The sequence below is a fragment of the Coregonus clupeaformis genome, chromosome 13, assembly GCF_020615455.1.
Source record: "Coregonus clupeaformis isolate EN_2021a chromosome 13, ASM2061545v1, whole genome shotgun sequence".
NCBI lineage: Eukaryota > Metazoa > Chordata > Actinopteri > Salmoniformes > Salmonidae > Coregonus > Coregonus clupeaformis.
This window is the reverse complement of record NC_059204.1, coordinates 51,821,047-51,836,764: the sequence shown is the minus strand read 5'-3', so window position 1 is coordinate 51,836,764 and position 15,718 is coordinate 51,821,047. Positions and strand designations below refer to the sequence as shown.

At 41.2% G+C, this 15,718-nt stretch overlaps 1 protein-coding gene across 1 annotated transcript; it reads right to left on the bottom strand.

The window, feature by feature from the left end:
* Window positions 1-473: 473 nt before the first annotated feature.
* Window positions 474-11,433, bottom strand: ruvbl2 (RuvB-like AAA ATPase 2). The gene is made up of 14 exons (XM_041894559.1): window positions 11,378-11,433; window positions 10,744-10,798; window positions 10,528-10,583; window positions 10,218-10,359; window positions 6,572-6,701; window positions 6,316-6,382; window positions 5,696-5,802; window positions 5,186-5,279; window positions 4,762-4,980; window positions 4,438-4,556; window positions 2,167-2,286; window positions 1,804-1,933; window positions 1,360-1,477; window positions 474-1,019 (listed from the first exon to the last, which is right to left on the bottom strand). The coding sequence occupies exons 1-14, from the start codon at window positions 11,387-11,389 to the stop codon at window positions 997-999; spliced, it is 1,392 nt and encodes a 463-aa protein (XP_041750493.1). The 5' UTR covers window positions 11,390-11,433; the 3' UTR covers window positions 474-996.
* Window positions 11,434-15,718: the final 4,285 nt, after the last annotated feature.

Below are 15,718 nucleotides of genomic sequence, written 5' to 3'. Positions count from 1 at the left end.
ACTTGCACAATTGGTGGCTGACTAAATACTTTTTTTCCCCACTGTATATCGATATTCGATTATTATTTTTGCTAGGTAGCGTTAGCTAGCGCTAGTCGGCTGTACCTGTGCCAAAACCTCGGTATTTGTCATCCTTTTCTGCACTTTTATTTCCATGACTGTAAACTCTTTCTCATGAGCTCTCATCTCTCTGCAGCAAACATAGTGAGCAATAAGTTCGGAACATCAAATCGCTATACATATAGAAACGTGAGAATCGCAATTCATATCGTATCGGCACCCAAGTACTGTGACAATATCATATTATGAGGTCCCTGGCAATTGCCAGCCCTAATGAAGAACTTGTAACAAGCCATAGAGCCCCCTTGAGCTTCGGAGATGTGCCAGGATGAGACATGGCCCTTCACTGCCATCTAGTGGTACTTCCACTACAGTACAGAGATGCACAGACAAAAGAGGCAGTGCCAACTACGGTCTTTGAGATACTAATTTTATTTCACACAAAAAACAAAACAAAAAGCACACCACATCCTGATGTAACAAAAGGGGTACCCCATGAGGCTAGCTTTGTAGTAGGGAGACCATGGATGTACTGTACATAGCACTTGAGGTCTTTGTGACAGAGAAAATATATTTCAAATCCAAAACATTTTACTCAACTCTTTAAAAGAACATTGCCAACGTCTACATTGCCTTTGTTTCATGAAGTTAAGTGTCGTAAATCAATGCATGATAACACTACATTTTAGGCAATTCTTGTATAAAATCAACGAGAAAAACAACATGTAATCAAAAAGTAGGTTTCATGTACATTTAAACTCCATTAAACAATAAACGACATCTAAAGACAGAGGTAAGTCAACACAGTATCAGAGGAATGGATATTTCAGCCATAAGGTCTTAATGGAGAACGTCAATGGACTATGGCAACAAAACAAAAAACAGAAGAACTTCACAGGAGAACGTGCTATAAAAATGATCTGCAGTCTGTATCAATTAAGAGGTGTCCATTGTAGGTTCTGAAAATCAAAAAGAGATACAGTAAGAGTCACTTCACCCATTACACCTGCCCTCAAAGCACATCTATAAAGGTGCATTTCCCATAGATGTAGGTAAGGCGTCTATTCACGTAGTAGCATGTTATGACCTTTTCAACTTACAGTGAAAACATTTGCCAACTTCTATCAAAGTTGCTTTCAAGAATAAAAATGTCCGCCTCACAAACTACAGGAACATCATCAGCTTTGTAACTGGGTCTGAGTGGAATCAGGTGTGTAGTGCTAGGGCAAAAACAAATGTGCACCCCTTTGGGACCCCTAAGAAACACTGCTCTATGACAGAGATGAATAGCAGACTCACGTGTTGTTTCATTGAAAAGGTAGGAATCTTGGTACTCCTTCATGTACTGTGAGGATCTGGACTCGTCCAGGAAGAGAGAGTAGACCCTCTTAATGTCCTCCACCTGCACCTCCGTTCCCTGAGAGAGAAGCACAAACATCTATCACGCACTGGCAACTCTCAGCATCAACATAGAAATGGTTCCACAGCAAGAAAGCAGTAATCAAGAAGACTAGGGGTGCCCTGCCCAGCTATCTGTTAGTTCTGTCCTTCAATAACTAATGTAGACTTTAATGAATATAATTGCATTAAACAATGAAGCAGGTAAAATAAGGATATATAAGGAGAAACAAACATGAGAATTCAGAGTAATTCTAACATCAGTGTGTGTATGGATGTGAGAGGCTTTGCTCCCCCCCGTGCATTACTAGGTAAGTGAGTATGAATGAATTGGCTGAGACTCACCCTGCGCTTGCGACACACCAGTCCTGCAGTGCTGATGAGCTGAATGGCGTAACGCAGCGATGTCTCCTGGCCGATACGTGTCAGGACAGTGTGAGCCTCCTCACTCAGCTCCACATCCTCCTCCTCACACCTGGACGGACACACACAGTAGAAACACATTTCAGATGGTGTTTCAGTCCAATATTGGAATAGGTTTTAATCCTGAATCATCCACGGTCATCCGATATGGCATGATAAATCAGTTCAAACCCATAATTGCCTTGAACTTTGCAGACTGTCTGCAAACTTAAATCATGTAAGTCATGGTGCAGCTTGTTTGCTTGCTAAAGCCCAGGCTTGGCGAGTTAGAGGGGTGATTCTCACCGGATCTTGAGGATCTGCCGTGTCTCTTTCTCAGTGTAGGGGGAGGTAGCGATGATGAGGAGGCGGTCCAGTAGATCTATGGGGATACCATGGGGACTCTGGTAGTTGGTGCCTCGGATACTGACAGAACAGAGGGAAAGAGAGAAAGACTGAGTATTTGCCATTCTTGAGAAGCACTACTTTAAAGGGGCAATCTGCAGTCCAAACAATAACAAAGCTTTCAACCCCCCACTTGGTTTCAGTAAACAGCTGAGGGATGGGGCTGGAGAAATGTAACCAATCTTAAATTAATAGACAGGGCTATGGATGTAAAGACTGACCATCCATGATATTATAGTTAACCATGTTTGAGGCTATACAGTGTTTGTTTACAATTTCATTGGGGTCGTTCTACAGTATATGAATTCAATCACTTTCTGACTGCAGCCCTTTTGATTTGAACAAAACCTTCCATACATATTTGCCCGTGGTAGAAGTGGTCAGAACTGGACGGCATGGGTCCCGTTATTTCTGGCGAAAACCAAACACTGAATTCTACAGTAACAATCTCATGGTTTGGAGATGCTTTGCAACCACAGGACTTGGACAACTTTGCCATCCTTGAAGGAATCATGAATTCTGCTCTGCATCAGAGAAATTTTTTAGTATTTTTATTCTCCCCAATTTCGTGATATCCAATTGGCACTGCAACTCCCGTATGGACTCGGGAGAGGCGAAGGTCGAGAGCCATGCGTCCTCCAAAACACGACCCTGCCAAGCCGTAGTGATTCTTGACACACTGCTCACTTAACTCTGAAGCCAGCCACACCAACGTGGCGGAGGAAACACTGTACAACTACCGACTGAAGTCAGCGTAGATGCGCCCGGCCCGCCACAAGGAGTCGCTAGAGCGCGATGGGACAAGTACATCCCGGCCGGCCAAACCCTCCCCATAACCCGGACCACGCTGGGCCAATTGTGCGCCACCTCAAGGGTCTCCCGGTCTCGGCCAACTGCGACACAGCCTGGGATCGAACCCAGGTCTGTAGTGACGCCTCTAGCACTGCAATGCAGTGCCTTAGACCGCTGCGCCACTCAGGAGGCCCCATCAGAGAATGTCAGGCCATCCATCCGTGAGCTGAATCGCAGCTGGGTCATACAGCAAGACAATGATCCAAAAGCCACAAGCAAGTCTACATCAGAAAGGCTGAAAAGCAACACATTTCAAGTTTTGGAATGGCCTAGTCAAAGTCCAGACCTAAACCCGATTGAGATGTCGTGGCAGGACCTGAAACGAGCAGTTTATGCTCGAAAACCAACAAATGTCTGAGTTAAAGTAGTTCTGCATGTGAGAGTGGGCCAAAATTACTCCACAACGATGTGAGAGACTGATCACAAACTACAGGAAGCGTTTGGTTGCAGTCATTGCAGCTAAAGGTGGTACAACCTGTTATCGAGTGTAAGGGGGGAATTACTTTTTACACAGGGGCATTGGATGTTGCATGACTTTGTTTATTAAATAAATGAAATAAGTATCACGTTTGTGTTATTTGTTCACTCAGGTTCCCTTTATCTAATATTAGGTTTTGGTTGAAAAATCTGGAAGGGGGCAAATACTTTTTCACGGCACTGTATTTGAAAAACGCGTTTTTAGATCATTGATGTTAAAGGTTTAAAAAAATGACACTTTTGACAAAATAATTATAATTCAAGAAATTCTAAAATAGTCTGACTACCCTGTTTCAAATTATATCAAACCTAACTGTTTATCTTCTTCAGTGATGAAGACATGGATGTCTCATGGTAGGGTGGGGTATGCAAAATGGGTCAACTTTGAGCACCTCCATCTCCTGAATGTTTTGGCATTCAGGTCCAAAAAGTAACTTTTTGACAACTTCTACCATGGGCAAACATGTATGGAAGGTTTCGTTCAAATCAAAAGGGGTGCAGTCAGAAAGTGATTGAAATCATATATGGATTGACCCATTGTTTACAAACTATGGAGTAAAACAAGCTTTTATTTGGGGTTCTGATGGGGTAAAACAGTTCAAATAAACTACTGAGGCCTTTATAAGTTATATTCGTAAAGAATCAAATGGTATAAACAGTATCATTATTTTAAAATTCTAAAAATGGATGAACCAATCACATATCGCCCCTTTAAACTACTGGCAAAACTATATTTTCTCTTTATGCAGGTTCTAAACATGTCACCATTATGTTCTTTCCGTGGCCCATATCCACACCCAGATTATAGTGGGAGCAGTCGAAGACTGTAGGGTAGAAAATTACCGTGTGATGCCTCTGTTGGTGGCCATGATGAGAACAGGTGAAAGGTCACTCTCCAGGGCTCGGTTCAGGAAGGAGAAACACTCCATGTCCAGCATGTGTACCTCGTCGATGAACAGCACCTGGAATGACAAAAATAAAGAACTCATTATACAGGAGGGCTTTCAACTGAACATTAAACACGGACCATTTCGGCCCAGTTTTCCAGACATAGATTAAGTCTAGTCCTGGACTAAAAAGCACTTTCAATGGAGAATCGAGCAAGCTTTTTAGTTCATGACTATGCTTAGTCTATGTCTGGGAAACCACCAACACACACAGACTCACCCCGGGGATGATCTCAGCCTTTCCCTCCTCCCTCCACTCAGACACCTTGGCATTGATCTGTTCGCGGACCTCAGACTTGATCTCTCCGGTATCACCAGAGAACAGGGCCAGGAACCCCTGTGTACGGCTGTTGATCACATCTATCTCATGGAGGGACACTGTGTGCACCACCTCCTTCCTCTTCTGCAGCTCCCCCTCAGGACACTGGACAAACTGTGTCTGGAGGAGCACAAAGCAAACAGTAGATTATTATTATTATTATTTTTATGCCCACCCATGAAACCTAGGCAATCGTACATTCACTTTAATGCAGATAGCAGTGATGCTGACTATAACTGGGCGGAGCTCGATTCAATGTTCAGTTGTATCGTGCCACTGTAAAATATGACATGAATGATTACAAGTGTCTAGGACCAATGTGTACCTGTGCTCCCATAGCATCGTAGTCTCTGGCTCTGGTGAAGGAGCGGCCAAGCTTGCTGATCTTCCCTGTGGCTTTATCAATGGTGATCACATCCCTGGGAAAGAAGTCTTTGGATTTATAGTGCTGAATGGACTCAACAAAGTCATAACACCACAGAGCATAGAATAAAGATCTTTATTGTGTTCATTAGGCACCAAGTGAAGAAAACGGACCGAAACCGGGAGGGTCTACCTGGACCTGTCCAATAACTAAACGCTGTTTTATTACGTTATGTCCCAATGAACACGACCATTACATTTACATTTTAGTCATTTAGCAAACGCTCTTATCCAGAGCGACTTAGTGAGTGCATACATTTTTTTTCCCCCTTCCCCATGCTGGCCCCCCGTGGGAATCGAACCCACAACCCTGGCATTGCAAGTACCATGCTCTACCAATTGAGCTACACTGGACCATGGTCAATGGCCCCTAGTGGATGATGAGTGTGTCCTACACTTTAGAAGAACTCACCCAGCCTGAACGCGTTCTTTACTGAGGCTCTCGATCATCTTACTGCCCAGGTCATAGATAGTCTCCATCTCTGTAGTCTTCAAGGTCAGCTTACCCACTTTGGCACCCTACGAGCAGCAACAACAACAGGTTAGAAAGTTTACTGGGAAATGGGAAAGATGCTATACGTGACAAAACATTTCGTTTGATACTTTAACCTCAAGTGTGCTAAAAACTCTGGCGCTGTGTGCCGTATTGAGCAACGGATGAACACTGAAGTTTAAATAACTGTTATGAAACATCTGAGTGCAGCCAAAATATTCCAAACCAGAAATCATATTATCAGCTCCCCAAAATGAATATCCTTTCACTGTGATTCGCATCTGTAATAAGGCTGCTGCTGTTAAATTAAATACTAACAGAACAGTCTCTCTCTTATCGCCAATCTGTCTCTCTAAATGATTGATGGAGTCTTATCAGAAGACAATCACAGACTCAAATTAAATTGGCCAATCAATACATCTCTCCAATACACACCTTATGAGTATGACTCACACTAAACAGAGAGAGAGAGAGAGACAGAGCACAGAGAGAGAGTTGAGAGGGGGGCTGAGAGAGAGAGGGCCTGAGTCAGAACTCACCGTTCCAGTGGCTGGCCTGTCAATCTGTATCTCCACCACTTCTCCTTCAATGATCTCAGTCTCCTCTCTGAAAACACACACACACCATGAATATCAATAAATGCAAGAACAAAAACACACCAAAAAGAAATACTAATGTAGACTCCATTCCCTCGTTCTCACACTGTGGTGTATAAATGTTGATTGTTAACTTAAAACACATGACAAATTCCTAAATGAGGCCAATAAAGTGAACTGAGCAGAAGACTGAACTCACTTGATCCTGACTCCAATGGCTTTCCTGAAGGCCTGACTGAGGGCCTCGGTCTTACTCATCTCCAGAGAGAAGATCTCACTGCCGGCCATGGCTGTGAAGGGGGTGTCTGGGCCAAGGGACTGGGCAATACCTGGACAGGCAAGAGAGGGATCACCATTATCAACAACAGAATCAAATAAACAGGTAAATCCAAATTATTTTCATCAAATGTATTTTGATGATGCTTAACCCTCCATGAAGAAAAATGTTGGGACTTTCTTTAGTTCATTAAAAGTATTTTTGTTGTAGTGGAAGAAGAGTTCTGATTTTAAATTTGAAAAGCAGACTAAGAATTAATGCGCTCTATTTAATGTGCTCTAACTTGTTGGGAAAGTGGTCAAAATGTCAGTGATTTTTAAAATGTTGAGAAAATGTAGTCGATGCGGTTACTAAAACAGCTGTAACATTTGATCGGTAGAATATATTTCTGTTCTGATTTTAGATGTGAAAAGCAGAGAAGTAGAGTCCACACCCTCTAAGTTTTTGTATAACTTATTGGTAATGTGGTCAAAGTAGCTGATTTTTGCAAAAGTGTCATTTCTTTTTTTACAGTGACTAGAATGTTGGTAGTCGGTGTTTTTAACAATGGGACCTTTAGAATGTTGAAGAAATCCCATGACAGTGGATGAGTTTTTTTAAAGATAGAAAAGTTTAATCGTTTAAAAAGTATGTTATCAAAAAGTTGTATAATAGCAACTTCATCTATACCAGTCTACAAGTTTTAAACCTTAAACTGTTTAAGAGGATAAATATTTGATGAAGTCAACATCAACCAGACAGCTGTACTCAAAGAGAGATTTAAAGCTGCAATAGGGTTGACACCATTTAGTCGACTGGTCGATGTTTGGTCGTTAGGCTGTTGGTCGACCGAGATCATATTAGTCGAGCAGTGACATATATACACACACTACTGTTCAAAAGTTTGGGGTCACATAGAAATGGCATTGTTTAAAAAAAAAAAAAAAAAAAAACATTTGTCCATTAAAATAACATCAAATTGATCAGAAATACAGTGTAGACATTGTTAATGTTGTAAATTGCTATTGTAGCTGGAAACGGCTGAATTTTTATGGAATATCTACATAGGCGTACAGAGGCCCATTATCAACAACCATCAGTCCTGTGTTCCAATGGCAGGTTGTGTTTGCTTATCCAATTTAATTGTTTCATTTTACATTTTAGTCATTTAGCAGACGCTCTTATCCAGAGCGACTTACAGTTTTATCATTTTAAAAGGCTAATTGATCATTAGAAACTCTGCAACTCTGCCTAGAAGGTCAGCATCCCGGAGTCGCTTCTTCACTGTTGACGTTGAGACTGATGTTCTGCGGGTAATATATAATGAAGCTGCCAGTTTAGGACCTGTGAGGCATCGGTTTCTCAAACTAGACACTAATGTATTTTGTCCTCTTGCTCAGTTGTGCACCGGGGCCTCCCACTCCTCTTTCTATTCTGGTTAGAGCCAGTTTGTGCTGTTCTGTGACGGGAGTAGTACACAGCGTTGTACGAGATCTTCAGTTTCTTGGCAATTTCTCGCATGGAATAGCCTTCATTTCTCAGAACAAGAATAGACTGACGAGTTTAAGAAGAAAGTTCTTTTTTTCTGGCCATTTTGAGCCTGTAATCGAACCCACAACTGCTGATGCTCCAGATACTCAACTAGTCTCAAGAAGGCCAGTTTTATTGCTTCTTTAAATCAGCACAAAAGTTTTCAGCTTTGCTAACATAATTGCAAAATTGTTTTCTAATGATCAAGTAGCCTTTTAAAATGATAAACTTGGATTAGCAAACACAACGTGCCATTGGAACACAGGACTGATGGTTGCTGATAATGGGCTTCTGTACACCTATGTAGATATTCCACAAAAAATCTACAGTTTCCAGCTACAATAGCCATTTACAACATTAACAATGTCTACACTGTATTTCTGATCAATTTGATGTCATTTTACTGGACAAAGAAATTGCTTTTCTTTCGAAAACAAGGACATTTGTAAGTGACCCCAAACTTTTGAACGGTAGTGTATACACACATACATATACACACACACACACACATATATATATATACATACACATATACGTATATATATATATACACACATATATACGTATATATACACATACGTGTGTGTATATATATATATATATATATATATATATATATATATATATATATATATATATATATATATAGGCCATCTTTATGTAGAGCAACAATTCTTTTTTTCAGATCCTCAGAGTTCTTTGCCATGAGGTGCCATGTTGAACTTCCAGTGACCAGTATGAGGGAGTGTGAGAGCGATGACACCAAATTTAACACACCTGCTCCCCATTCACACCTGAGACCTTGTAACACTAACGAGTCACATGACATCGGGGAGGGAAAATGGCTAATTGGGCCCAATTTGGACTTTTTCACTTAGGGGTGTACTCACTTTTGTTGCCAGCGGTTTAGACATTAATGGCTGTGTGTTGAGTTATTTTGAGGGGACAGCAAATTTACACTGTTATACAAGCTGTACACTCACTACTTTACATTGTAGCAAAGTATCATTTCTTCAGTGTTGTCACATGAAAAGATATACTCAAATATTTACAAAAATGTGAGGGGTGTACTCACTTTTGTGAGATACTGTATATGCCCATCTCAGTGAACTAATCCATTGCGGAGGCCTAGACTAAAAGCCATTTTAGGCATGATCCGAAAATGTGTTCGGGAGGCTCCTTATGGAGGGTGTGACGCAATTGCGGAGCCTCCAGAGGCATGCAGAGACCAAATCAAGCTCTGTACCGCATCGCCACGCGCCTCCCAAATGTAACAATGCAGAGGGCTCTGCATAACTCTGCATTGACATGATTGGTTGACGGTAGGTGGGGGCCATACATCCTGTAGAAAACGCAAACTCACTTCCTTGACAACAGCTCTGCACTGCTCCGCGAAGAGCAACAAGTATGAATGCCCTGACTTCTACTGAGGCCATGTCACCATAAATGCTGCATGGCCAATGCAGACGTCGGATTGACCATATGCCCAGATGCACTCCAGAATGCGCTTTCTCCCGCCAATTTGTGCACATTCATTGTTTCATAACTTCATTGAGTGAATTGTTTGCGTTTGATTGTTAGTGTATATCACTTCCCCATTACATATATCACCAGTAGTACATGTACCGTTAATTCCTATAATTTCTAATCTACAATGTTTGTTAGTTTGGTTACGGTAATTTATGTTACTGCATTAAATCTTTTTTATTCCAGTCTTCCCATTAACATTTTCGGGGTGGACACTGTTTGCAGCATGCACATTGTTTGCAACCTTTGCTACACTTCTGAGAAACACGTTTTGGTTTCTTTCATCCCATTTACGAGTTTTGTCAGTAAACTAACGCACAGTAGTTCCAGAGGACGCGTGGCTCTCGACCTTCGCCTCTCCCGAGTCTGTACGGGAGTTGCAACGTTGATTTTTTTGGTATTCTTTCTTAAAACTGCATTGTTGGTTAAGGGCTTGTAAGTAAGCATTTCACTGTAAGGTCTACACCTGTTGTATTCGGCGCATGTGACAAATAACATTTGATTTAACTTAATATGAGCCATCCATCAGTACCCATAGCGATGGCAGTTTTCCCAGTGCCAGGTTGGCCAGCGATCAGGACAGCCCTGCCGGCGATGTGGCCATCTTTAATCATCTCCAGGATGAGACCAGCTGCACGACGGGACGCCAGCTGTCCAACCATCCCCTGGGAAACCTGGAGGGGAGGGGGGGTTGGTGGAGAGGGGGTGGGGGGAGAGGAGAGAGAGGGCAGAGAATGACAAGCAGGTCACATGATTTAGGCGGGACCACAAAACATGGGGCCAGTGTCTGAGTGGTGTCACAGTAGTTTGAGAAAGTCGGATTATGATTGTTGGTTGTTTACCTGACGAGGTTCCAAGGCATCATCCAACCCAAGGCCACGGATGTGAGAATGAGCTCCTAATGGGGAAATACAAACATTCAGCCACATGTTAGAGGTGGACATTTTTTGAAATATGGAGTTTATGATTTAGACACTTGTGTAAATACAATAGATACAACGCAAAACACATCTCTGGACTTAGTAGAGATCAATTGACTATTACTTTGTGGCCCTTACCGATTCTCTCAATCCTCGTGATGTCACGGACCTCTGGAACCTTTGTAGTCGCCATCTGTTTAATTGTGATAACATTTGTGTTCTGATTATTGAGGTAAGTTTGGGCAGGTAAATATGCAGTAAACTAACGCTGAGAAGTTTAGAAACGATGTGCTTAACTAGAGCTGCTCAGTCGGTCAATTGGTTGTCATAGTGATAGAACCTACCCACAACAAAGTTCGCCAAAACCGTAAACCGCTGGCCCTTCAATGCTAACTAACGTTAACTTTGGCTAAGCCAACTGTCAACATTACACAGCATCTCAAGCTGGTAATCAACGTTGCAGTAATAACATTATCTGCGTCATTATATTAGTAAAATAATCGGATCACTTCCCCTATGTTGATTTGTAAAAAGGTACAATAACGTCTGCAAGCGCTAGCACGCTAACGGTTGCATGTTAGCTAGCTAACGGTAGCTAGCTAGCTTCATTCATAGAACTTCCCAACACTATCATCCTGTTCAGGGCAGGACCTGAGAAAGCGATTAAGTCTAACATATTCGCATAATACATGTAACATCGCTATAATTTACGATCTCAAAAACAGGGGGGACATTACTAATATTTTTTTATAAATGCATGATGCCGACTCACCTGTGCTGCCATGTTTAAAAAATGCGGCGCTTGGTGAGTGTGCAGTGCAAATTCATCCGATGTGCCACCTTAATTGATGGGAAAGGTTCCGCGTGCATAACCACGGATTGGAGCAGACGATAAAAGAAAACATTCAAAAACTTAAGTGAATAAAAAATTACCCAAATACTATGATTTGTTGGGGTCTAAATTTGACTATAGAATTCACACATCGTATAATGAAAAGTTGGTGCAAGTAATGGGCTGTGTAGTTAAATACAAATAACATAAGCACACCTCGAATGTCAAAATCGCAATGTTTGAGTACGCCTAGGCTAATAATGCCAATAATTATGTGGATGCGCATATCACATTCGAGCTGCGAGGTTTATATTCGCGTATTAACGTTTCCATGTAGGCTACAATTTTTTTTTTTTATGCATTCACTACAGTAATGCTGCGTTCAAACAACGGAGAATTGGGGACTCGGAAATCTCTGACTTCAATGCGTTTAAAAAAAAACAAGGAACTCTGAAAAAAACGATTTTTCCCAGTTGAAGCTCGTTTTTTCCAAGTTCCCAGTTGAACAAACTGAAGTCGGAAGTCGGAGATTTCCGAGCTCCCAGTTATTTTTGAACGTGGCAATAGCACCATAATACGCTCTGGATAAGAGCAGTGGTGTAAAGTACTTAAGAAAAAAATATTTAAAGTACTACTTAAGTAGTTTTGGGGGGTATCTGTAATTTACTTTACAATATATATTTTTGACAACTTTTACTTCACTACATTCCTAAAGAAAATAATGTACAATTTACTCCATACATTTTTCCTGTCACTCAAAAGTAGTCATTACAGTTCGATCCCGGGCTGTGTCGCAGCCGGCCACGACTGGGAGACCAATGAGGCGACGCACAATTGGCCCAGCGTCGCTAGGGGAGGGTTTGGCCGGCCGGGATGTCTAGCGACTCCAGTGGCGGGTCGGGCGCATTCACGCTGATACGGTCGCCAGTTGTACGGTGTTTCATCCCACAGGTTGGTGCGGCTGGCTTCCGGGTTAAGCGAGCAGTGTGTCAAGAAGTAGTGCGGCTTGGCGGGGTCCTGTTTCGGAGGAGGCATGGCTCTCGACCTTCGCCTCTCCCGAGTCCGTACGGGAGTTGCAGCGATGGGACAAGACTGCACCAATTGGATATCACGAAATTGGGGAGAAAAAGGAGTAAAATGTACAAATTATAAACAATAAGCAAGTACTTATTACACTTGGAATGCTTAGCAGGACAGGAACATTCACACACTCATTAAGAGAACATCCCTGGTCATCCCTACTGCCTCTTATCTGGCGGACTCACTAAACACTAATGCTTCATTTGTAAATTATGTCTGTGTTGGAGTGTGCCCCTGGCTACCCATAAATAAAAATTTAAACAATTGTGCTGTCTGGTTCACTTAACATAAGCAATTTGAAATGATTCATACTTTTACTTTTGATACTTAAGTATATTTTTGCAATTACATGTACTTTTGATACTTAAGTATATTTTAAAACAAATACTTTTAGACTTTTACTCAAGTAGTATTTTACTGGGTGACTTTCACTTTTACTTGAGTCATTTTCTATTAAGGTATCTTTACTTTTACTCAAGTATGACAATTGGGTACTTTTTCCACCACTGGATAAGAGCATCTGTTAAATGACTAAAATGTCAAATGTGTCTCTTCAATTCGAGAGTTGAGCATTTCATTAGGAGGAGCACACAGTCACAGAGGAGGAGGAGCAGTGTATGTTAAACATAAGCTCCGCCCCTACACACTATGCTTAAAGTCAGGGGTTGGAACCAGTTCATGGCAGTTTTGCCATGTTCGCGATTTTCTAGCCAAATTGGGATACTTTGAAAACAATGTCACGGATGACATTACCACGAGCCTGTCCTCCCCAATTAAGTTACCACGAATCACCTGTGCATTATGGAGACATCTATCTCTTACCTTTTTTTCGTAAAACATATTAACACAACAAAACCCTCTTGTGGTTTTTATGGGGAAAAGTCCTCAATGAAGCTGACATAACATTTGGAGAATGATACATTTGCCTCTGTTGGCCATCAAGTAGCCTATTAATTTATATGCCATTGTAGGCTAGCACTTGATACAATAAATATGTTGAAATGAAGATATCACTGTCGTCATTGCAAATCAATATTTGCCGCTTGTGTAGCCTATCTGGAGCTGGCAAACCAATTTAATAAATAGCCTATAACTTCAGTTTATTGTTGTTGTAGCCTTATGTTATTATGCAATTATTAATGGACATGTTTAGTTAATTAAATTGGAAGTTATCAAAGCTCTGATGCAATTGCCGAACAGTTGTTAGAACGCATTAGATTGGAGGTAACAGTAGTCAGATTAGGCTACAGGTAAAAAAATAAAAAATAAATAAACACTGGCTATTGTTGACAAGCATATTCACCTCATATACATATTATTAAAATTTAATTCAGTGATTGAAATTATGACACCATCCTCAGTAGCCTATTCCAGTAGGCTGTTGGGAATCACTTCTTACCTCAAAATCGCCTCACTATTCATGTTGAATAAATGTGTCTGTTAATTTGAACTAAGTAAGCTGCTAAATCGTTCAGTTTACATCTTGCCTACATCTTATCTAGGCTACTGTAGACCATCTGAAATGAGATGTAGGCCTATCAGGGGCTATAGGCTACCTGCCTTTATCTAAACAAACCATGGCAAAGTTTAGTTACGATCATAAACCCAGATTTTAGTCTGTAGCCTATGCCTATTGAAATTACAAGTCAATCTTGCAAATGAGCCATTTATAACGGTTTGCAGTCTTAACATCTGGCACACAATAACAGCACAATTGCCAGAAAATAGCCTAACATTGTTTTTTTTATGTTCGTCCAAGTGTTTCTTGCTCAGAAATTCGAGATCCTCTGTCCAACTTTCATCACTCAAACTCTCCTGTCGGATGTATCTATAGTTATACATATGCGCAAAGGGGATTTATTTACAATTATAAACCTGGTTCGAGCCCTGAATGCTGATTGGCTGAAAGCCATAGTATATCAGACCATATACCACGGGTATGACAAAAAAAAGTAATTTTTACTGTTCTAATTACGTTGGTAACCAGTTTATAGTAGCAATAAGCACCCCTGGGGTTTGTGGTAAATGGCCAATATACCACGGCTAACGGCTGTATCCAGGCACTCTGTGTTGTGTCATGCATATGAACAGCCCTTAGCCGTGGTATATTGGCCATATACCTGTCACGCCCCACCAGGTTACGGGGGCTAGTGGTCATTTCTGGACATTTTAGCTAGACCTGGCAACCCTGGTTCAGGGAACAGAACCAAAAACCCTAACATATTTTGAGGAACAGAATCAGAACCGGGAACGAAAGTGATCTATACTGTTCCGGAACAGAAGCATTATTTTAAAAGCATGGGAACCGATTAATAACGTTATTTTACGCAAAGCCCTCACTCTGTCACTCAGAAACATATTCCAATGTCTGGCTGCCTGCCAGCTGAAAATCTTTGCCAGTGTGAGTGCATGTGTAGGCTACCTGCCCCTCCCTCTCCAAAGAATAGTCTACTGTAGCCTACTGATGTTACAATCGTGATTCAGAAATTAGGGAGAGAGATTTTTTAATAGAGAAGATTGGATTAGTTAAGGATGCTATAGTTGTCACTTTTCACATTGGATTTATTAACTACAAAAAGGTAAGACGTGTTGTAATTTTAATTCTGGTGCCGCTCTGCACACACAATCTTGCTCTCTCCCCACCTGCAAAATTTCAGTCACATCTCGCGCCCTACACTTGTCTGTCCAATAGCTTTATGTCGAAACTAAATGTAAAAAATTAATTAAAATGATTTTGAGGTTTCAAAAGTAACAGAAAGGAACGATATAAACTGTGACTTTTCAGAACTTTATTTTGCTGGTCAGAACAATGGAACAGAAAATGGAACTAAAAAATTTAACTAAAAGAAATATGGTTCTGTTCAGAATGAAACGATTGGGAAATAATTCCAGTTTCAACCGGTACTTAAAATACCTATCCAGGTGTTTGAAGATCTGGCATGCGTCAGCAACGCCTGGGCAGAGGAATGTGCCAAATATCTTCACACGATCGCATTGACTTTTATCAAGGCAACCAAAGAAACTTGCTTTGTCAAAGAGCTATAGTTTGTTTTATCATCATTGATACGTAGCTGACAAGTGTCCCAGCAACAGCAGACATTCATCATGAACTTATCCATCAATCAATAGATTTGGCATATCTAAAAGGGTAAAAGATGGCACCGTACTGTATGGCCGTTGTTTTGCAAGCTCCGACCCAAC

What these genes read in the sequence shown, in the direction of transcription:
- ruvbl2 (XM_041894559.1), bottom strand. An exon ending in GCCATTGGAGTCAGGATCAA is followed by an intron (nt 6,383 to 6,571) that starts GTGAGTTCAGTC and finishes GTGTGTTTTCAG; the next exon opens with AGAGGAGACTGAGATCATTG. An exon ending in ACAGGCCAGCCACTGGAACG is followed by an intron (nt 5,803 to 6,315) that starts GTGAGTTCTGAC and finishes TGCTGCTCGTAG; the next exon opens with GGTGCCAAAGTGGGTAAGCT.